Below are 24412 nucleotides of genomic sequence, written 5' to 3' on the forward strand. Positions count from 1 at the left end.
GACAGCATGCCCTCAGCCTTTATTGAGAAATGGTGTGAGGAATGACGGTGTGCAGACATCTCAGCTGTGTGGGCAGACTACTTTTGCTTCTCTGTTTTTGAAGTTTCTTATACGAAGACTCAAAGAAATTCTCATAAGATCTCAGGGTAGGGTGAGTGGGAAGAATTCTCCCCTGAAAAAGTGGTATGTTTTCAACCTTCCAACCACAGATGCTTAGGCCCTTTTTTGCCTTTGACTATCAGAAAGTTGGCATTGAATTTTGTGGTGACTACAGTAGGTTCTCCTTAGCCCAGATTTCTGTGTGTAATTATTTTCTCCTTCACTATTGCATTTAATGCTTGACCTTTCAGCATTATTTCTTACGGTAACAGACTTTCTAAAATTGATTTTTGTGATTTTCCATTCATGTATCCCAAAGCCTTTACAGGAATTTATGGGGCTGTGAATTAAAAGAGAAAAAAAAAAAAAAAAAAAACAATACTGACTCACCCATCCACACCACCGACTGTCTTAATTAAGGTGCAATTTCAAAAGAAATATAGCTTTCCTCCTCTCCCTTTTCATCCCATAAGGCTGAAGCTCCCTAGGATTAATTATGTGACCTGGACAGGGGAGGGAAGTGAGGAATGTGTTTTGCTTAGGCAGGGAGAAGTGAGCTCTGGCCCTTTGTTCTGGAGCTACATGTTTTGGGGAGAGGTGTCTGTGTAAGGTAACTGAGAAGTGGAAAAGTGAAGTAGTTGGAATTTGATGGTGGGGAAACTGTAAAATCATTTTTTAAAAGAGGAAGATAATTTTTGCCTCTTTTAAATATGCTGGTGGCAGAGTGCCTACTGAGCAAAAGAAAAATGGTTTGCTGAGCTTTTACTAAATATAAATAATAGAGGATTTGTTTTCTTAAAGTCATTTTTATTGCAAATAAATTGATATTTAGCGATCAATATCCCCTGGGTTTGAGCACTTTAAGTGTTGTGTGAAAGTAGAAACTCTATGTCAGTTAGAATACTCACTATGATTCATGTAAATCTGCTACAGCTTTACAAAAGGACTCAAAATTAAATGTGGAGTCTTTTCTTTATCATAAACTAGAGCAAGGATCCAAAGGAGAATTTATGGGCTCTGCTTGGTGGGTAGACTTGCTAAATTGCTTTGGGGGATTAAACTAATTCATGTGTTCCATTGCAAACTGAAGCATATTTCTTGTGATGTTTCTTATGTTCTACCTCGGGGGTTCCTTTGATGATATATAAGAATAAGGTTGGGAGGGTTAAGATGAGTAAAGGGGCAGGAAAATCAGAGAACTTCAGGCTGGCAGAAGTAAATACAACTTTCTGAGCAATGATGACGTTATCCTGACAGGAAGCCAGGACGGAGCTGAGAACTGATCACTTCTACTTCCCCAAAACCTGGGACAGCTCTTTGTTGGCCACTCAGAGCTCCCTCATTCGTATGGGAATGTATCCAAGATAACACCTAGGATTAAATGTTCATAGTAGACTCCCACTAATTAGATGTCTTACCAAGTGCAATGCTTACTCATAATTCCAAGGATACCAAAAATCCCAAGGCAGAGGTGAACTGGGGAGTGGTCCAGGTCTTTCTTGCAGCATCAGCTCTGGCCCAAATTTACATAAAGGTCTCTAAATAATGTATGTCTCATGGTGCCACCCTGAAAAGAGCCTTTTTGGTCATGAAATTAACTCACTTTCTACTTAGATATTTGCATAGCTTATGTGACACTTTCCAGAGAGCCATGCTGCTAAAACCATAGATTCCAGGTTTGTTTACCACAAGTGGGCTAGACAGACCAGATATATCCTTTTAAAAGCATTTCATGGACAAGTCTCTCCTGCTAGAAAGTACCGTTAGTTTATTTGTCAGGAGGTCTGTCATTAACTTGTTTATGTTAGAAAATTTGATCTGGTGAACTTCTTGAACTTCTGTCTTTCTTGGAGGCACACTCCCACTCAACTGCTCATCCCTTACCCGCTCAGGGAGAGAATGTATTACAGATCTATTGCTTAACCATTTCCTGCCCAGTTTCAAAGAGAGAAAGATCCAGTAACCATGATAGGAAAAGTGAAAAGCCAGCTTTCTTCTGGTTTGGGGGAAAAAATTGCTCTAAATGGTCTTGTGAATCTCAAGATAATTGGAAGTGATCTTTTCTCCATCATCCAGATACTACATATCTTTTATGAGGAGGGCGATGCCTGAGCATCCAATGAAGAAGTAAGAGAGCAAATGTGTGCTCCCTGCCTCCCCAGAAGTAAAAGAAAGAGGGTCTGCTCCTGAAGGTCTCAGTGTAGTACAGGATTGGGGGAGACAGAGCTGGAGAGGCAGAGAGAGTAGATTCAGAAGGCTGAGATTCAAGCCCCTGCACAGCCTCCCCTCAAACCAGGGAGAAATCACTTCATCCCTCTTAATCAGTTTGTTCATTTGACAATGAATTGGTCTAGAGTCCCATCTAATGGCCTCAGGTTGGGAACTCCTGATCCATATGCTCTAAAATTATTTTATTACTCCGGAATGTCATATAATATCTCTAACCTCAGGTTGCTCCTGGTAGAATAGAAGTCAGCTTTCAGGCTGTAGAGGCCCATAAACAACAGCAGTGCCCGCAGCAGGCATGCAGGAATGTGGGAATGCTGTGTACTCTGCAGCATGCTCTTTATCTTCGCTCAGTTCTTCTCCTTGTTCTCTTTGTTGTGATCCCACAATACAACACCTCTATTTCTGTGCTTTGCTGCGGTATTCCCTTCTCCAGGAGGAGAGCAGTCCAGTGACAGAGAGAATCCTAGTTGCTGACTTACAGTTCCAGCCATTTGGGAGTTGGATTGGATTGAGATAGTTTGGACTAGATTGTGTTGAGGAAGCTCAGTCTGGGAGAAAAATAATGGTTGAATTCTTTGGAGATAACCTCTGACCCCCACACCACTTTCATATGGCTTAGAGGGAACCATAACAGGGAAGGAAGCTGGTCTGTAATCTCTGTGATAGGTTAGGCAGTGGGAGGGTTGGGAAGCTGCGGGACATGATCCTAATTGTATCTGGACTTTTTTTCCCCCAGGAACTTTTAACTTGCTGTGAAGAAGGGAAAGGAGAGCTCAAGGATGGCTTGGAAGTGATGCTCAGTGTCCCAAAGAAGGCCAATGACGCCATGCATGTCAGCATGCTGGAAGGTAGCTATCCTCCCAGCCCTGGGGAAGCCTCCTCTGTTCCTAAAACTAGGGAGCTGTGTCACTGTTGAGAAGTGGCATGAAGTTAGGCTAAGGACAAGGATGGGAGAGAGGAGAAATGGCAAGTAGCTGCATGGGCCCCTGCATGTAAGTCTCCAGGGGGACCAATGTGGCTAGCACCCTGCCTCTAGGTAGGACAAGGCCTAAGCCATGGACACCTGTTGCCCATGATATAGTTCAGGCCAGGCCATCATCCCCCAGCCCACAGCAGTCTTGTTAATCTGCATAGCATTTACATTGCCTTTGTCATCAAAATAAGCGGAAATCCTGATTATACCCCCCCCCAAAAAACCCCACCATTTTCAGCCTTTTGCCCTTTGTTTTGATATTTTTGTAAATTATACAAAACATGCATGACATAAATTTTCCATTTGAACATTTTTTAGTGTGGTCAGTGGCATTAAGTGCATTCACATTCTTGTGTAAACAGCCTTTTGTCCTTCCTGGCAGGTTAGAGAAGTCCAGCTAGGTAACCCAGAGAGGACTTTGGTGAGCTAGAGCTACATTCTTGAGACCAGACACTTGTAGAGTAAGATTCTAATAAAATGGTCTCCCTGCTGCAAAACGGAGAAGGTAGAGCAGCCATATGAGTGGAACTTGAAAGATGAGTTAAGACTTGACATTCCAGTCTGGCCTGGAAAATGGTGCTAAAGGGAATAACTGTAGTCTCTTGCAAATGTGTAAGCATGTGAGCTGTTTTTTTCTCCTCTGGGTTCCATCCCACCTTTACCACCCCCACCATCTAAGACACTTGATCTGGTCTCAGTACTTCCTAGATTGCCCGTAGCACAAGAAGCCTTCATTCTTAGAGCAAAGTAGCTCTGGTTATCTTCCCTCAACTGAGCAGGAACCATCTGAATGTATTCCTGTTGTCACAATTTCTCCCCTCTTTCTTATCTGTCTGTACCTTCCCCTCCACTTTGCCTGCCCAGGGTGTCCTCCTTTTAAGTACCCTCCTCCTCCAGCCTGGCCCCCACCTATATTCTGGATCCAGCTACTCCAGTGTGGTCTGTAGACCAGCAGCAGCAGCACCTAGGAGCTTGTCTGAAGTGCAAATTCAGCATCTCCACCCCACACCTACTGGATCAGAATCTGTGTGAGGTGGAGGGGGGTGACAGTAATCTGTGTTTTCACAAGCGCTCCAGGTGATTCTTTTATACACTAAAGTTTTAGAAACTCTCCTAATGACTTAAAGTGGTATAAATATAAACAAGTAAAGCCTTGTATGAAGCAATCAAAGGGAAGACTTCTAGGAATGGAATATAAGAAATAAAGTGCCAACAAATTAAGTGGCACCAAGGACACTCAGTTATGCAGCGCTTGTCCTCAGCCCCACTCAGAGCTCTAAGTAGAGAACTGTGAGCGGCTGTGGAGAAAGGAGCTGCGGGACTCCTGCTTTCAGGAGGCCCCATGCTGGCCATGGGAAAGGAGGCCACATAGAACCTTTGCAGAAGATTTCACAAATATTGGTTACTTATATAAAAGATGTGCAAAAATTCTGTAGAGATGGCTTTGTAAGTGTCCAGGAGTCTTGGGAGTCAGCAGAGAGAGCAAAAAGCTAGTGGGAACTGAGAGATAACAAATAGGAAAGCCATTCTCCAAGAGGCAGTGGACCCTGAATGTGGCAGTAGAGAAACTCCACAGGATGGAAATGGGTATTTTTCAGGGTTCGACGAGAACTTGGACGTGCAGGGGGAGTTGATTCTTCAGGATGCCTTTCAAGTGTGGGACCCAAAGTCCCTGATCCGGAAGGGGCGGGAGCGGCACTTGTTCCTCTTTGAGATCTCCTTGGTGTTTAGCAAGGAGATCAAAGACTCTTCAGGACACACGAAATATGTTTACAAGAACAAGCTACTGGTAGGTGGGGCAGGTGGGGTAAGGCACGACTGCCTGCTTTCATAGAACCCTTGGGCAGGAAGGGATCTCAGCATACCCATCTCATCTCCTCCCCTGCCTCCTCCACACCACAGCCATCCTGGACAAATGAACATGTCTCCTACTGGGAAAGCTCCCACTCTCACTTCCCACTTCTGCATTTTAGAGTTCACAGTTCTTCTCTCTGTTTGCTTTTAGCGCCTCCCTCTTCACCTTCCCTCCCTGGTACCTGCTAATCAGGCACGTGCCTGTAGGTCTTTCCATCCTGGGTAGATGAACAAAATATCCAGTCTGTTTAAGTTTGATTGACAGAAGCCCCTCCCTCGGTCCTCTCCTCTTTGTTGCCTTTCCCTTCCCACCCCAGCCCTAAGTTTCCCCACTGCCCTCCCCTTCCCCGCCTCTCACAGGCATTTCCTGTCTACAGACCTCAGAGCTGGGTGTGACCGAGCACGTGGAGGGTGACCCCTGCAAATTCGCCTTGTGGTCTGGGCGCACCCCATCCTCAGACAATAAAACAGTGCTGAAAGTAAGTACCGATCTCTGCTGAGCACAAGACCAGGTCTGGGAGCAAGGAAAGGGGAGTGAGGGAAGTGGGCATGTCATACTCAAAAGCTAAAGCTGGAGACCCCACTGAATCTCTGCTGGGGCTCTCCAGGGAAGAGCAGCATCACATGGGTATTAAGAAGCAAATTCCATCAAGAAGGCAGACCAGGAACCTCAAAGATAAATGTTCTCTTCCCGTCCACGCACTTAGGTGAGCACAGAGGGAAGAGAGCAGGGCTCCCTCCACAAGGCCACTTGAACTGTGTTCTGTCCCTATGTCCTCTTCTAGAGGCAAGAGCTACAATTGGCCCTTTGACAAAAGGCACTCTAATTTGCCTTTTATTGTCAACATCTTTTCCCAAACACCTTTTATGCAAAAGTTATTCTGCCCAATACTGTAGGGATAATAACTATGTGTACGAAATGTACCTTGTTCTCTGGAAACCTACTACCTTCTGGAAGCTCTGGTAAATCACGTGAGCCTTGGGGCCATGCTAACAAGAAAAGTATTGAGAAGGGGCCTTTCACCAGAGGACAGCCTCCAGGAGTCATTTCAGCTCCCCTGAGTGCAGCCTGGCGACTGAGTCAGTGCTTGCGGTAATGTTAGCCTAGAAGAGCAGTGACCATGGAGTCATCTGCTTGTCAGGGAAGTGCCATGACCAAAGAAAAGATGGCTCAACCCCAACAAAAGCTTCACACTTAGTCACTCTGCTACCTGTCAGAATTACCAGAGAAAATTTCCACAAAGACAAATGGGATATTCAGGAAGTGATAGTAATGCCTTCTATTAACAGATGTAGTTTTCTAAAAACCTGGGACTGGCCTTAAGTCAGTACCAGCTTGTGTGGCAGGGCACATGGTGGACGTCCTGACACATAGCCATATTGGTAAATAGGTGCTGCCTTCAAATGCCCCTGGCTGCTCCTCCTGGATTCCCCTGTAACTCCCCAGGATCGAGCCGTTCAAGCATGAACCCCTGGCTCTGAGGGCCCTGATATACTGCTCCAGCTCCAGGGCAGATGTCTAGATTGGTGACTGCTTTATGGGTCATTAAGTACTTTGACGATTATTCTTGTACAAGTCTACATTGAGTCTGGAAGTCAGAGCCTTGTCCTAGGAGTTGGAGAAGCCTGTCCATGGGATTGAAGAGTCACAAGTATGACGTAAGAAACTCCCCAGACATTTGGAATCTTTGAAAATAACAGTTGAAGCCTGCAAGAGGAGGGTTGAACTGTTTGGACAGAGTGAAGGGAACAGGGGTTCTCAATCTTTCTCCCTGTGGCACTCCAGGCCTCCAATATCGAAACCAAGCAGGAGTGGATCAAGAACATTCGAGAAGTGATTCAGGAAAGGATCATTCATCTGAAAGGAGCTTTAAAGGAGCCAATTCAGCTCCCCAAAACACCAGCCAAACAGAGGAACAATAGTAAGAGGTAACCAGCGTCTGTCCCTCCTGCCTCACATGCTTCCAGTGGGGGCGAGGGGTGAACCCTTGTTTTTGAAGGTGCCCTGCATCTGGTGCTCCCTGGGAGGGCCCATAAGTTCTATCTAGGATGAGTTCTCTCATCTTGAAGCATCTTACCAGTTACTGTCCATTACATTCAGCAGGGCTTCATTGGTAAACACTCTCATTTGACAAACACTCCCCTGGATACCAAAAGAAAATAAATGCAAATGTAAGATGAGTCAATTCCCTCAAGACCTACCTAACAGTCAAGTCCCACACATGGAATAGTTAGACAAGAAGAGCCCGTACCATCTATAGGGACAATAATTGTTGTAAGAAGTCAAAGAAAGGGGGCTTTAGAAAAGCCCTGGGGAGAGCATCTGGGGAGAACTTTGGAAGGCGGTGACGTGTGATGGTGAGTGCTCTGGTTCTGCATGCTATGGGGTATGGGGTGTTTGGTGTGTTGTCACTGTAGCTCTTACTGCAACCACCACCCTGCTCCAGAGACTCACCTTCGTTCCCCTGAGATGAGAAATGTTATCAGGCAGAAGAGGACTTATTTCTTATATCTCTCTGGACTCTTCTGAATCCCAGTTTCCCCTGCATCAGTGGATGACTTCTTAAGTATGTTTTTCTCAAGTCTCCACATGATACTTATACTTACAACGGCTCTTTTGGGGGGCACTTCAAAAAAACATATAAAAACTTCACATCAATTTGGGGGAATATATAGCAAAAACAAAATTCTGGGGGTGACAGTCATAGATGGTAACAGGTTCTTCTCTCCTCCCCTATTTGTAAATGGAATAAGTCCAGAGGACTTAGCTGACCCTCAAGTACCAATCAGGACAAGCAGATGGGGAGCTGCTTGGGGGCCTGCGGTGGAGGGGTTGTTAGTCTTGAATGTGGCTGTAGCCAAGAGAAGGGTGTGCCTTAGAGAGAGACACCCCCATGGCCTGGCCAGGATAAGGTCATCTTCTCAGGGCCAGAAGGACAGTCAAAGCTGTACTGGTTTCAGTTACCCATGTCCAGAGTCCAGAAAAGGGGGAGGCTTGGTTGAGCACTAGAGATGGGCCCTGCTTCAGGATCCCCTCGTTTAATAGAGAAAGGAAATAGTTGTAAGGACACGTGGTCCCAGGCCATGGGCCATGGTGCAAGAGGATGCTCAGGTGAGGCTGGCTCAGGATACTCTGGAAAATAGCCCCTTTTCCTAAAGTAGGAGAGTATGAGCATTTCCAGAACATGGGAAGGGTGTGTATTGGAAATGTCCAACCTTTTCTTTGCCCCCTACTTTTTCTCTTACTCTGTGATGAGAGGGTGAGAAACCTTGGCAGACTCCACAGAAAATAGCCAAACAATTCTGTAATTCTGTTAGCTTGGCTCCCTGGACATGAGACAGAGTTTGTAGAGGAGTAGATTGGCTTGGAGAATACCACTACAACAACCCCAAGGTGGGCTCCTCACATCCATCAGGGCTGCTCCCCCAGAACCAGCTTCATCTGGTGTGAACCAGAAGGGCCCACAATGGGCCAGAATAGCAGGAAGCAGAAAGTACAGCCAATTCTCAACTGTCTACACATGGTGAGGAGCACTGGCCCAAATCATCCAAAACAACAGATGATCTCAAAGGTCTTTATTTTCGGTTTTGAAATTCGTCACATAAATTCTTTTTACAGCACATTTTCCTTCCTACGGATGTGTGACTTCTGTTATTAAAATAAGCTGGCATTTCCCAAGTTTACGAGTGAGCGTTGGCGAGAGAGCAGCTGATTTAGAAGTGTTCTGGGTGGGAGAAAATACTTTTTATGATGAGTAGACGCTGTGTGACATGTGAACACACATGGGTACCTGTGCGTACACACATCCACACACACTCACACATCCACCACATTATAATTGTTTAGACTCTGCAAGGTGGATTCGTTATTTGTGGCTCCTTGTCCATGTGGTAAGATTCTCAGGCTTTGAGCCCCCCTGTGCCCTAATGCCATTGCTTCTCCACAAGCAAGATCTAGGGTGTGACTTTCATAAATGCATCCATGGGAAGAACTGTCATTTCCTGTGCTAATTTGGCCAACTCTGACCCCTCGTATCCCCCGTTTTTCCTATCATAGACCATGCAGTCTTCATCAGCTCCCAGAATCCAATCCCTCTTCATCCTGGCTATGGGTTCAGTGCAGGATTGGGGCGCAGTTCTAAAGTGGAGAGTTGAAATAACATGTGAGTGGGACAACTCTGTGGTCCAGGGACCTAAATTCCAGGACTATATGAGGGAGACTGTCTTAGTAGACGCTCAGGAACATAGCAGGCTCCAAAGCTGCTGTGGGATCCGTGACTCTTCTCCAGTCCCTGAGAAATGCTTTGGCCTTCTGTGTTAATAGGAAACCATCTTAAGTATGCATGAGATCATCAGGACCCACCAAAACAAAGGCAACACATTCTCCATACCCATGGATGGCGGGTCCAATATCAGAACCTTCCAAAGATCATCTCCTCCAGAGAAAATATTCCACCCACTCCTACTTTCTTGAGCAGACGAAACACAAGCTAAAAAATATCTCATTGGTTCTGTTTTCTGTATAGTCCAGCTATAAACCAACCCTTACACTGGTTATAGCATATAGAGAAACTTGAATACCCTGAACTCTGGAATTATTAGAATGACCCAGTTGGCTGGATAGGAGCTTTGGTTCTAAGTAGGATAGACATCTTCCTACTGCCTGTTATAAACCCATTCCTAGTAATAATAATAATAATAATACTTGGGAAGAGAGCATTTTGCATTTGGGTTATTAACATGGTGATTATGTGTTTACTAAGTGCAAGAAGTGACATCATTGAAAACCACAGACGGCTGCTCCCTTTAGCAGGATAATTTTAGACATTTCCCTGCTAAAAAGTGCCAAAGCACTGCACCACCAACCCAGCTGGAAATCCTTGTATGCTCTACACCCACAGTGATTCCCCCCACCCCCACCCCTGTTTTTTTCCTCTTCTTCCTGCAGGGATGGAGTGGAGGATATTGACAGCCAGGGAGATGGAAGCAGCCAGCCAGACACCATCTCCATAGCCTCTAGGACTTCCCAGAACACAGTGGACAGTGACAAGGTAGGACAGAGTCCCAACCTTCCCTCTCCCAAGACTTCTTGTTGGTTTCATCATCCCTGGAGAAGTTCCCCTAGAGGAATTTCTCCTACTATGGAGCCCCACTCCAGGAGTTAGTTGTCTCTTTGTGCTGGCCAAAGGGGAAAGAATAGGGCTGGAGGAGGCACATCATAGCACCGAGGTCTTGTCTGAGTGAGAGAAAAGGGTGAATATGAGGCAATCTAGCTTTCTTCTCTTCCTGAGATGCCCCACCTGGGCTTCTTGGGCTGCTCTGCCTTCTGGGAGGATGGGTCCCAGAGAGGCTGAGGTTGGGATAGTTTCCTGAGACCTTAGTGGCTGTGACTGGCTTACATTTATTATGATTTGAATGAGGTTCACTTCAAAGTTAGATCAAGAACAATGCTTGAGAAATGGCCAAAGAGATGCTGCTTAGTAGGGGCCCCCTATCCACAGGGACTCTGGTGGAAATGATGCTTTCCTCTGGCCAGATTATTTGTGCTGAGTTCTGAGGGACAGGAGGACTAGGAAGTGGCATGGGGAGGATGCAGTAGTCTGTGAGAAAGTCCAGGTGCTTGCTTCTCCTCAGCGGGGAACCAAAGAAGAGAGACCATAGTGGAGACTCTGTACTTGCCCAAGACAGGTGAGGAGTACAGCTATGGGAATTTGCAGCAGAGGAAGAGGACGGGGTCTGTGTGAGAGCCTACTCTGATTTGCTTACCCCACAGTCTGAAGGGTATGGATGATCTTTTGCTGTAGATTAGTGATTTTATTAATGAAGTTATGGATTTCTAATGACTACTTGTCCCTGGTTCATCCAGACCTAGCATTTTGGCCTGCTCCTTCAGCCTCTGAGTAACAGGGCATGTCATTACTTCATTTTAGTTATCTAAGTTAGGAGGACTTTTTCGAAGATGTTCTGCATTCATTAGGATTTTTCCTAATTTTTTTTTTATTATTTGAGAAGAAAAACAGTAACACCTTAGTGTGGAGACAGCCCCAAACTTTCTAAAATCATAATGCCAGATCACCCTAATCATGCTCAGTCTAGTGTTCCAGGATATTCAGGGTAATTCTGACAACTGCCTTCCAATTTTAAAGCCATTTCGACTTGACTACTAGAGTGGATGGAAAATTAATTTTCTTCCATTTGCAAAAACATACAAAGAAAACTTATTTCTGTACTTTCCTGTCACCTCTGATCTGTTATCTAGAAATATAACCTAGAATGCCCTGTGAACAAATATTTCTTTTTAAACAGTCACTGGGTGGTAAGTGCAGTGTTTTCCATCTTTACCCAGACTGTTAGTGTCATGGTCCAAGGAATTCATCCCTTCCAGCTGCTAATCTATCTCCCCAGAAGCCCTGACTCTGACACACATACCTCTGCTAGAGCCATTTGTCTTAGGAAGACTCGGCTCCAGCTTTCCCTTGTCTTTCTGCTAAGGTACACAAGGCTATATTAGAAGAACTCCAACAGCAGGAATTTCCTTATTAATAAGGGATCCTGGTACTTATATTTTATTCTACCTGTGAGGAAGCTGAGGCTCACAGAATCTGTGTGCCTCACTCAAGCAAATTCTAGTAGTTAGTAGAAAAGCAGGAACTAGAACTCAGATCTCCTGACTTACTGACATATTTCCCCTTCTAAAAGTCAAAGCATTAAACTCTCAATGTTAATTTGTCTGATCTTTCTGCATATTCCACAAAAACAGCACCCAAATATGCATGTAAAAGCACCCACCAGGGGCCGAGCTTTGTGCTAGAGACTGCAGAGAGAGGTGGACTATTTGTTGAGTGTGAATCCCTATTTGTGTAGTTTTTTGTTTCACGTCTGTCTCTACAGCCAGACCATTGAGCCCTGATGAGGGCAGTGGCTGTGTCTGTCTGTTTCACTGCTGTACTCCTGACATGCATTGTGTGTAGATGCTCAGGAGGTATCAATACTTGTGGAGTGAATGAACAGAGGGGACATAGTGACTGGTCTCAGGGGACTCCAGGAATAGGAGGCAGCTAAAAACCAGTGTTTTGAAAGCAACCAGGCACGTAAACATTGTGTTTTCAGGCGGTGCCTGTGGCTCAGTGAGAAGGGCACCTGCCCCATATACCAAGGGTGGTGGGTTCGAACCCAGCCCCAGCCAAACCGCAACAAAAAGTAGCCAGGTGTTGTGGTGGGCATCTGTAGTCCCAGCTACTCAGGAGGCTGAGGCAAGAGAATCACCTGAGCCCAAGAGTCGGAGGTTGCTGTGAGCTGTGATGCCATGGCACTCTATCAAGGGCAACAAAGTGAGACTCTGTCTCTAAAAAAAACCAAAACATTGTGTTTTCATCTATGGTAAAGGAGCTTAGACATGTCCTTACCTCGAAGCACAAAGCTTTATTAAGCTGGAAAACCCGGCCTGACCCAAGTACCTTCTGTAACGTTAGGAGACATGGACAGAATATTGGGAGATGATGGGAGATTCTTTGTTCTATACATGAAACCAGAGAAGTTACTTAGAAACAGTCAAACTTTCAAAATAAAATAGAGGGTAGGTGCACGACTATGTACTGTCACTTAAATGTCCTTACCCTTCACACAACAGTGTTAACAGGGTTCTTTCCTTCCTTCGTGAAATCATTCCTCATGTCTGTGAATTTGTAGATGTTATCAAATGTTAGAGTTCCCTAACTGTCCTAAAAGGGTAGAGATCCCTGCTTTCCAAGTGGTCAGGTGAACAGACCCTGAAAAAGAGAAAGATAACAAAATGGACCAACTCAGGTAAACTGACTCATATTTGGCAGAGGGGCCATCAAGGGTGACTGTGTGGGGGCGGGGCAGAGATACCTCCCAGAAATCAGGGTCATCCAATAATGAACTTATGGAAAAGTGTCCGAGGCTTCGTAATCCAAAGGAATGATAGCAATATGTCAGGGCTGAGTTGATGAGTAAAGTGTAAACCATTAAAGCGCCATGATTTCAGGAGTTGTGGGGCCCCAGGATACACCTCCAATCCCTTGTGTATGCCGTGGTGTGGTGGAAGGAGTTCAGATCCCAGCCCTGACGCCATTGTCTATGCCACATTGTTTGCATAGGTTACTGAACCTTCATTCCCTATTCATAGACAAAGGTAATACCACCTATCTCACTGAGTCATTGGGAAAATTAAATAAAATAGATTTATTTGGCAACTGTTAGACATTCAGTAAAGGTTAATTATCCTCCTTACTAGAGGGAAAGCAAAGGTACAAATACTATGAATAAGAATGAACAATTATTTAGCAGACTATGGTGGGGGTGGGGGGCAGTCTTCAAAAATTCTTGAGTAAGCCAGGTGCATTAGCGTGAGCTTGTAGTCACAGTTACTCAGGAACCCAGAGCCAGGGGATCCCTCGAGGCTGGGAGTTTGAGGTTGTAATGCACTGATTGTGCCTGTGAATAGCCACTGCCCTCCAGCCTGGGCAATATAGCAAGATACTGTTTCTTGAAAAAGTAAAAATTCTAAAGTGTACAGTATTCTCCCTGAGATGGTACATCACTTTTAGTATAAGTATTCAATGTTGGCTTATAAAAATCTTCATGCCTTTTGTCATAGTCTGCCGTTATTTGGGCAGGAGATTTAGTCACCTGTGTGTGGTACTACTTTACATTTATTAGATTTTTCTCTTATTTAGCTCCATCTCAATGTTGCAGCAATGAACTGAATATAAATTACCTTGTCTAGGATGTCAGCGTTAGCTATGTCATTATTGGATAAATATACCCTCTGGGGCTTCATTCAAGTTCTTGCTAAAAAGACAAGATCGAGGACAGAAAACCAATGCCCAACTTTCCTTCCTCATTTCTCACTCAGGATTTGGTACTTGGAAGCTTCCGTGTCTGACTCTTCTTTAATATGTCCAGGGAAGGAAACTCAACCACTTTTGTTAATAACAGAGGAACTGGACTGTTTGCTAAAGCTATAAAACCTCCCGTGTTAAGAAAACAGTCTAATATGCTTAATTCTGCTATAAATACTGGCAGCCAATATGGATGCCTCAGTAAATGGCATTAGTAGCTTTTCCAGGATTGCTCTTATTCAGCCTTCAAGTGGGTCTGCATAATTAGACTGCACCTTACATCTGTCCAATGTGTTATCTCTCTGAAGGTAAACTGGTGTGCTTACTTTTCCACAGTGGTCGGAGCTCCTGCCTAGTCTGTCCAGGAATCAGTTCCCGGTACTCTGGAAAGGATACTGCCATATAAATAGCCCTTTGCCTATATGTATGTTACTAGGTGATGGAGCTTTGTACCCACACTTTAAAGAAATTCAGAGTTCCGATGACTAATGTGGTGGTGGCAAAGAAGTTATGTTTAACATGATGGATATTTGTTGAATAATTTCCAACAGATGGTACAAAAGCAGCAATCTGCACCATAATGGTCCTGGTGCACGTATTTACCATTTGAATCAACACATATTTAATTGAGCATTACCAACCCATCCTAGTAGGGATACTTTCCATCCAAAAATCACTGTGATTCCTAGACATGTCCAGATTGGCTGGAGGCAGGAATATTAAAGTGACATTGAAGTGCATGTGCTCTTCTCTGCAACATTTATAAGGGAAAGAACTCTGCTGGACCATTCCAAGGCTAACATGTGATTGAAGAGGAGCTTCAATAATAAGCCAGTGTGATCTGAAATACAAAGTGGTGTGCTGAAGGGGAACAGGGAAGTGCCTGGAGAAGCCTAGAGGTTTCAACATCTAACTCAATCATCTGTGAACTCCAAATTTTCAAATTAGTGTAACAAGTCATGGGCAAAATTTTGTTTCACTGTTTGGGAAGGAAGGCTCAGATCAGAGATGGTAAGGACCCAATTAATAGGAAAAATCAAAGGATTTCTACAGTGTTGCTGCTGCTAACAGGCCATGGCATTGGTATTGTGTCCATAATAAAGGGCATGGTAGGCTGGCTGCAGGAGCCTCTAGGAATAGACACCCTCTGTAGAGCCTCCCCTGGCTCATCAGAACCTGGGAATCCGAGGGCCTACTCATGCGAGCACACAGCAGGCCACTAAGGGTGAGGGTGCTATCAGAGGGGTCAGTCCCTGCCTTGATGCGGGCCTGCCTTCCGTGTTGTCATATTCTCATCCTCTTCCTTCTTGCACTTTGTTGAGGCTGGGAGTATAGCAGTGAACAAAAAGAGGCCTGGCCATCCTCTAGCTTATATTCTGGTAGGTAGGAAAGGCAGACAGCCGGGCAACTATTCCTAATCTTCTGCTGGTAGCACCAGAGATAAAAGGCTTCTTGGGTTTTCTTCTAAGAAAAAGGTAGGCTAATGCTACACCTGAAAGGACTTGAATTAGTTGTAAGAAATTATCTCCCCTGTAGGATTAGTGTTGATGGAGAACAGATGACTGAGGGGAAAATGAAGTATCTTTACTTAAATGGGTTCATAAATAGAAAAACATAGCTGCAGAGAATAGGCATGGAATTAGGGCAACGTGAAGGAGAGCATCCTAGGTCCCATTGCCTAGAAGCAGTCTTCAACAGAGCCCCTAAATTATTGAGGCGTGCTCTCAGTGGGAGAGGGGGGTATGGGAGCTAGGGAGATGTGAAGGCAAATATGTACAAGGGTATTGCTGGAGTTCAGCCTAGTCTGATCCCTCCCAGAGATCTGGAGCAGGAATTGCATGAAGTTTGCCCTGCCTTATGGCAAGGGGGCTGGCCTTTTGTGTCAGCTGTGAGCTATGAGTAGCGAACAGGCATAAGAGCTGGGGCGTGGTGCACTGTCAAGAAAGGAGATGTGGATGGGCTGCCAAAGTGCCTACTGTGGAGAGGAAATGTGACTGGGTTGGGTTTTGAGATCAGGTATGGATTCAATCCCTGTGTACTGGCTGCATGACCTGAGTAGTCATTGAATCATGTCACCTTTAATCTCCTCATCCGGACAATGAAAGCAGTAATTGCTACTTCCCAGGATTTTGAAGGACTCGTTGAGATCCTATATGAAAGAATGTCTGGAGCACAGGAGACCTGGGGTAGTTTGCTGTCTGGGTGATAGCAGAGCGCTCCTTTGTGGGGAAAAAGGCGATAGCATGCTTCCTAGAGTTCTAAGAGACCATAGACCACACTGTGTTTTGCCTGAAGAGAAAACCAAACTTCTGGAAATGTAGATACTTGGCAGTGTCAGGAATGATAAAAATCTATCAATTCACACTAGGTAATATTTTTCACTTGACAAAGTCTTAAAAATCATCAGGATAGTCAACCCAAGATTGGGTTTCCAGCACATCATTGTGACGGCATGCGATATTTAGCTGTAGTAGCTGGGCAGGTACACAATTCGCTAGAGATCCATCCCATGAAGTGTACTATAGTAAAGGCAGAAAGAAACAAATGTGATGGACTCCAGAAGAAATTCCTCCGTGCTTTTGTTACTCTGCTCTTTGTGTCAGTGGGACTTAAGAGCCCATAAGATATTTCTTGATAAGGGGAGATTATGCTGCCTCCCGTGTAGTGACAAAACACTTTCCAACACTTAAATAAATACTGGAAAAGAGGGTATAATTGCACTTCATGTTACCAGGGCTTTAAGTGGATATATCTGAAATCTACACTTGGACTTTGTAAGTCTCATTTCACCCTATGCTTGACAATACGTAGGATCATAGCTGCTGTATGAGTCCCAGACAGAAGCATGCGAGGACTATCAAGAGTCCTTGACCTATCAAAATTGTCACACCAAAGCAGAAAAAATTCCATCTCCACTTTAAGATTTTGGTTAAAATTTTATTTCAACATATTATGGGGGTGCAGACATTTTGGTTATATAAATTGCTTTTGTACCATTTGAGTCAAAGTTATGTGTGCCCATGCACGCTTTTAAGATTTTTAAGCCCAAATTGTGGTTTTTTTTGTTTTTTTGTTTTTTTTAAATAAAAGCTTTCTTAATAATTCAAGTTCATGACTAGGTTTGAAAGTAACTTTTTTCCCTAGTATAGTTCTTGTGCCACTTTTATTTGTGGTGACTTACGTGGCAGGAGGAAGGAGGAGGTAACAGCATTGGGCAACAAGACGCGGAGGATTCCGTGGTCCCTGGGCCTGCAGCTCCCTCTCTGGCTGCTCTGTCACCTCCCAGGAGCAACGGCTGTCCTCCTCCTCAGTGACATTTGGCACAGAGTTAAAGTCACAGGACTTCCTCTAACTGAAAAGTTCCTCAAATAAATGACTAGCTTCCAGCTGTTGCACGCCACCCATGGATGGGAAATACACTTCGGCTGAAAAATACAGCCTAGGTTCACAAAGCAAAATCTTTCATATCAGCATTATTTTTACTTACTATTTTGACTTATATTCCATAAATTGAAAACTTCCCTCAAGAAAGCTATCATTAAAATTGCCAGTCACCTGAAAAAGCAAGTAAGTTTCATGAAATATAGCAGCCAATGAGTAGTTTGCTAAGCACAGGCAGATTTCCTGAAGTGCTCTCACGATGCTCAGAGCACTTAGGCCATATTAAATTTCCTTGTTTGAAGTTTATGCAAGTATTTGTTACAGAAATCAGGAAACTAGAAGAGGTGATTTTCCCATAGATGAGATCTACGTGTGATAGAGGCCAGATTTGATTCCGTGTGAGTCTGAGTTTGGAATCATAGAATCTTAGAGGTCGGTTTTCCATCCCTCTTCTTTCATCCTGTTTAAAAGGAACAAGGTGACTTTCTCAGAGTCACAAAGCCGCACTTACTGGCAGAACTAAGCCTCAAACTCAAGTCACACACCTATTGTTAAGATGAATTAAAAACTCCTTTTGCCGTAACCCTGATAGTTCAGCTTGTTGATCCTTGCGGCAGAAAGCACGTGTTATTTTTGCCCTCTCTCTCACTGTCCCAGCAAATCCACAGCAACCCAAAGTAAATTACAAAGTGGTTCTATAGCCCACTATAGTCCAAAGTCTCTGGGGCTGGCATGTGGCAAGTATTAATGCCTGTCACAGACTCCTCATGCCACATACTTGTGACTTACCTCATGGCCTTGGTGGGAGTCTGATTCTTCCCCAGACAGTCTTCTAACCTCTCAGGCAAATTCCCACTGGGTCCTGAGATCTTGGAAATGAGCACTGGCTTGTGACAAGGCTGACTACTGCTTTGGAGCTGCCTGGGAGGAGTGAGTTTCCAGAACCAGTTTGGGTCTGCCACAGCCCAGCTCAGATTGAAATTCTTATTGTTAAAATTTTGATGGAAGGAGAAAGCAAATTTGAGAGCAAGCCAAGATGTTAAAGTGGATTAGTTGGCAACAGTCCAAGGCAAACAAGACCGCAGTGAGTATGCCTGCAGCCTGCCACGTTCTTCCAGGGAGAAGGGATGCGAGAAGAGAGATGGTGTGGATGGAAGGGGGAGGGGAGCAGGCTCAGAGGCTGCAGGGGAGAGTGAAGGGGCAGCTGTCAGAGCAAGGGTTTTATTAGAGTTTTCTACAGAGACCTTTTGGCCTATCTCATACCCTTTTTCCTTCTGTATCAGTTAAGAGAAAAAGTTACTTTCATACAGAACAAAATGACTGAATCCACTTTGTCCAAGCCAACGGTAGGGGAAACAGGTTGTAGGAAATATTGTTCTTCAAAAGCTGAGATCCTGGGTGACCAGAAGTGATATTAGGAGTATGGTACCTGAAGGTAAGCTCTTCTGGTAGGTATGAAAATTAACTTTTTTAGAAACTTCAAGCAAAGATTTGCTAGACAAGAACATTTAGAGCCAAAGCAGTCTGAAGTAGTGCAGGCTGCAGGTGGCTTTGAGGTTGTGTCTCTGCTTTAGCTGGAGCTCCCTTTACCTATATGTGCTCTGGTGTAAAACAGGCATGTGTTTTCTGCGGCCATAATATAGAATTCTTGGAAAAAAGCTCATTGGGCAAAGCAGTGGGTAAACATTCCCCTGTTTTGTGATCTTGAGCTTGAATTGAACATTCCTGCTTAGGTTTTACCTACCTGGCAGCTTTGTCCCACTTCTTTTCTTCAGGTGACTGCTGCCAGTCTGTCTGCCACCACCAGTGTGGTAGATGGACAATGGGAATGGTGAATGGTTGGTTTAAGGTCAGTGACGTTGGAGTGAGTTGAGGTGGTCCCTATTGCTAGGAGGATGGCTTTTTCAAGCAAAACAAGTTTAAACATCGTCTGTGGTGACCTCCTACAAGGAGCAATAGCATGTCTGTACGTTTCAGCTCAGGGCCACTTGCAGGAGCAGTCAGTAGCAGATGCTGGCTGAGGGGAGCTGCCTGCCTCTGCCTTGAGAGCTCTTCTTTTTGAGAGAAAACTGCTAGAAGATGCAGAGCTATGTGTGACAGATGTCCACGCCTATTTCCCACCAGACTTTTGTCCCACTACTCATCAATCTTTTCAGTCCTCTACTGCCATGTCCCATGCAGACGTGGCTCTGACGTGGCCCTGATGGTGTTGAGCAATCATGTCCGTGTGTCAGGCCAACAGTTTTCAGTTTCTCCCATGTGTAGGGACTTACATTGAGTCTTACAAGTTCAGAATGTTCAGTACTGCCTTGGTTTATTGTTGTCATCATTGTTGTGTGAAAGGCTCTGAGATTACTAACTGCAGAGAGATGTGTACATTGACTAGAATTTCAGGAGAGGTGCTCCTCCGGTCTATATGGCACCTGCTTGTACTGACTGTGGACTGCTTTGTGATTGCCCCTACATGCCTGCCCTGTGGCAACTGCAAGGGCTTACATAGCTCTCTGAACTTCATGATGTAATGGGGGCGGGGGGGGGACCAGCCTCTGTCTTTTACTATGTCTGTCTCCTGTCTCCTGCTAGCCAGTGCCTTTTCAGCTGCAAGAATGGAATTGTAAAAGTTTCACTTACTACTTGCTGTTGCTCACTTACACGTGGAAAACAGACTGGCTTAGTGAGCAACAGAGGATATTAAAATGTGTTACCTTTTCTTTTCCTCATGATTTTTATATGCGCTATTTTTTAATCTCACTCATTAATTCATCAGCCATTTACTGAGCTCCTACTAGATGCTGGGTGCTGTTCTAGACACAGAGCATATGGCAGTGAACAAAACAGCACCTTGATTGCCTGCTTAGACCTTTCCTTGCTGTGCTGATGTTAGCCTAAGTATGCTCAATTTTGAGATATTTGGAATTGTTGTAAAGGGGAAAAAAGGAATATTGTTCTAAAAACAAACAAGTTTATATCTCTTCTATAAACTTGAAGAGATAATAAAGTCGGCAGTAGTTTGTTAAAAGTCTAAATCATTTTCTCTCCCCCTACTTTATCCCACTATTCCCAAAATAATGACAGTCACATTTTTTATGTCTCTTTTCACACAGGCTATTAGAGGGTAACTTTTATTATACTTATGAAAAAATTCTTTAAAAATCCAAGAAGAAAAAGACTTTTAGAGTATGGTCTTTAACATTTAAATTTAAGGCAATGATGCTCGCAAAGGAGCATGAAGTCTAACCACTAAATTTGTTATGTTACTTACAGAGTAAACACTAGAAACTGCCCCTAATACTTGACGAACCCGAAAAATCTGATAATGGAGAAGAATTTTTCTCTCCATTATAATAATTATATAATTTTTCTAAAATTAATTTGAAGCAGAATAGAAAATTGTTTCAAATATATGGATATGCTGAATTCATTCTTTTTTTTTTTTTTTTTAACAAAATTGCTTTGCATGTTTGCTGGTGCCCAGATACCATGGAAATTCAGAATATATAAAAACAATCTCTAGCCTTGCCCATAGTCTTCTGAGTTCACACCCCAAGTGGTAATATGTGATAGTATATGGTAAGAGAGCAGCTATGTGCATGTTACATGTCTTACTGAAAAGAGACAGTTATACTTAGCACTTCCTCTGCGGGAATTGCTGTGCTAGGCGGCAGAGAAGTTACAAAAGATGAATGTGTCGATGAGATAGGTACTTACCACACAGTGTGCTACATTTTATATCCGAAGGATACCCACTTTGAAAGGAAAACGTAGCCTGGGAACCAGGAAGATTTTTACACCAGAACTGAAATTTGAGCTTGGCCTTGAAGTTTATCTTCCTTTCTGTTTTTTCTCTTTCTCAATTTTAGCCCCCAAAGAGTTATTCTAATCATGGACAATGTGCAAAATAGCAGTGCTACTGATACATTTGTATTAAAAGGAATATTTTATTGAGATGCAAAATTAGGCTTTTTTCTTTTTTTTTTTTTTTTTTTTATTTTTATTTTATTTTTTTTTTTTTTCTAAAATAAAGACTCTTTTTTTTTTTTTTTTTTTTTTTTTTTTGTAGAGACAGAGTCTCACTGTACCGCCCTCGGGCAGAGTGCCGTGGCAGCACACGGCTCACAGCAACCTCTTAACTCTTGGGCTTACGCGACTCTCCTGCCTCAGCCTCCCGAGCAGCTGGGACCACAGGCGCCCGCCACAACGCCCGGCTATTTTTTGGTTGCAGTTTGGCCGGGGCTGGGCTTGAACCCGCCACCCTCGGCATATGGGGCCGGCGCCCTACTCACTGAGCCACAGGAGCCTAGGCTTTTTTCTTAAAGTGGGCTATTAGCTTTGTTCATGGGAACTATTCAGAAGTTCCTTCAGAAACTTTACCAAAACGTTATACTTCCTCATGATCTTTTAATTAAACCCATTTTCCTTAAATATATGCATTCAAGATTTTAAAATGAACTTTTGAAGAAATAATACAGTATGAAATTTAGATATTCTTCTAGAGGCATCCTTTGAATATATAAACACTCTAACACATATCTTTTTAAAAATGTTTTAACAAGTGGTAGCATACAGTAAGTATTGTTTTATACTTTTTGCCATGTAGCAAATCTGGGTAATCATTTCCTAACAGGACATAGAGCTGCTTCATTCTTTTTGATGGCCACACGGCCCATTACTTACAGTACCATAATTGATATAACTTCTCCTCTATCCATGGCACAGGAGATGTTTTCAATCTTTTCGCATCACTAAATGCTATCATTAATATCCTTCTACAGTTATAATTTCTCACACTTGTGGTATATGAAGAGGATAACAGGATAAATTCCTAGAAGTAAAATTGCTGCATCAAAGGGAATATAAATTTTCAAATTTTGAGAGACATATCAAATAAATCTGTAAAGATACTATGTATCTATACCCCCCAGCTATGTATGTGAGTGCCATTTCCTCACAGCTTTGTAATCTAATGTATCATCAATATTTTTTACCTCTTCCAAAGTAATATCAGATACTTTTAAAAATCTATGTTCATTATTTCTCTTGTATCTTATTTGACTGCCAATATTGCAACTATTTTATTTTCTATTATTTTAACTGAAAGTGTTGATAATAGTATTTATACTATTACCTAAGTGAAAATTATGAGCCAGTCTGATTATTATTTATAATCTTATTTCTATAGATAAAGTGCATTCCTCATTATCTGATTTACATTCAAATTCTAATGCTTCAAAACGTAAAATATATATGCCAAAATATACGAACAAAACCGAACAATTTAATAGATAATTATAAAGTGAACATAGGTATAACAACCATACAGGTCATAGAACATGGCCAGCTTTCTAGAATCCCCCTCTGAGTCCTTCCCCAGTCACCACCCTATGCTTCTCCCCTGGAGGTAAGCACTGTTGCATTCGTAATAACAACATCTTGACTTTTCTTTATTTACCTACATAGGAGATAAATTATACAGTTTCAGTTGTGGCTGTTTTTATATGACTAGAATCATACTTTAGGTATTATTTTCTATCTTGCTTTTGTTGTTCAACACTTATTTTTATGGGATCCATCCATGCTGATGTGCATAGTTCATTCATTTTGTTGTCTAGTATCCCATTGTGTGAACGTACCACAACTTGTCCATTCTGTACATGGAATGTTTGGGGTATGGTGAACAACACCGCTATGAATATTCTTCTATACATGTCCTATGCATGTGTACTTGAGTTTCTCGTGGTTGTAAAACTAGAAGTAAAATTGCTAGGTGGTAGAAGCTATGTGTATATCTTCAACTTTTACTTGATGATATCAACTATTTTTCAGAATGCTAGTACCAGATTTATACTCCTACTAGGATATATGAGATTTTCCATTGCTCTGTATCCTTGCCAATACTTGATAATGTTAGATTTCAAAAGTTTTGCAGATCTGGTGGGTATGTAGTAATATCTGCTTGTGGTTGTAGTTTGCATTTCCCTGATTATTTATGAAGTTGAACCTTTTTTCACATTTATATTGGTTCTTTGGATTTTTCTCTTTATAATGCCCCTGGGTGTTAGTCCTTTGTTGGTTATACATGGAAATACCTGTTTTGCTCAGTGACTAGTCTTTTCATTCTTTTTATTGTATTGATTAACATAAAGGTTGACATTTTGAAGGCAATACATTGCTAACTTAGAGGCTCATGTGATGTGACGTGAGGTTTTTTTTAGATATAAGCAGTTTTATTTTTATTTATTTTTTATTATTAAATCATAGCTGTGTACATTAATGCAATCATGGGGTAAAATGTGCTGGTTTTATATACAACTTGAAATATTTTCATCTAAGTGGTTTAATTTAGTATCTTAAAATATGATTCATCGTTGGTTTCTCCACGGAATAGTGTACCAGCATGGAAACTTAACATACATGGATAGTGCACGTTTTAGTCAATCCCTATGTATGCCTCTGTTTTAATGAAAGAATAAGGACTACTTGACTTTTAAAAATGTGTCTGTTACATTTTACTCTATAGATTACATGACAGGTAATAGGGTTAAAACAATGAAGTATGTTAGAAAAAAAGATAAGAAATACATTGGGCTGGGAAAGCAGGTGTCTAATAAATTGATTCAATACCTAGGAAGGAAGTTTTTACATAGAAAAACTAAAATCTGTACTCACAGAAAAGCCTTGAAAATCTTAATTTTATATGTAATTCTTATGATCTTAGCCATAAAGTTACTCAGCCCACAAGAGAAGTAGGAGAGAAGAAAGTTTGGGTACACTTACAGCCACACAAGCTGAGCTATTGGCAACAAGGAGGGGTGGGTGGTGGTGTAGAAAAGCTGTAAAAGCAAAAACTGAAAGAGGAATTAAAATTCCAGGTACCAAGAGTGCTATATGATGGGTCATGTCTGTATTTTGCACTATGCCATAATGGTTACTCACACTGATACTTGTAATAGTAAACAGAAGGGGAAATTATGTTCAAGGTAATCTCTGCTTAAGAAGTCAGAGATGTAGGCTA

The 24412-nt window shown here is 42.8% G+C and overlaps 1 protein-coding gene across 26 annotated transcripts in view; it reads left to right on the forward strand.

Moving 5' to 3' along the window:
* The window catches only part of KALRN (kalirin RhoGEF kinase), a 744321-nt gene that overhangs the window by 512622 nt on the left and 207287 nt on the right, over window positions 1-24412 (forward strand). For all 26 annotated transcript variants that reach the window (XR_008374862.1, XM_053564450.1, XM_053564452.1 and 23 more), the window contains 5 exons: window positions 3065-3176; window positions 4900-5090; window positions 5533-5634; window positions 6942-7084; window positions 10104-10206. Coding sequence is in view for 25 of the 26 variants with exons in the window: in XM_053564450.1 (XP_053420425.1) it covers window positions 3065-3176; window positions 4900-5090; window positions 5533-5634; window positions 6942-7084; window positions 10104-10206 (651 nt within the window). In the remaining variant the exon portion in view is untranslated. The remainder of the gene's footprint in view (window positions 1-3064; window positions 3177-4899; window positions 5091-5532; window positions 5635-6941; window positions 7085-10103; window positions 10207-24412) is intronic.

This window comes from Nycticebus coucang, chromosome 16 (genome assembly GCF_027406575.1).
Source record: "Nycticebus coucang isolate mNycCou1 chromosome 16, mNycCou1.pri, whole genome shotgun sequence".
Taxonomy (NCBI): Eukaryota; Metazoa; Chordata; class Mammalia; order Primates; family Lorisidae; genus Nycticebus; species Nycticebus coucang.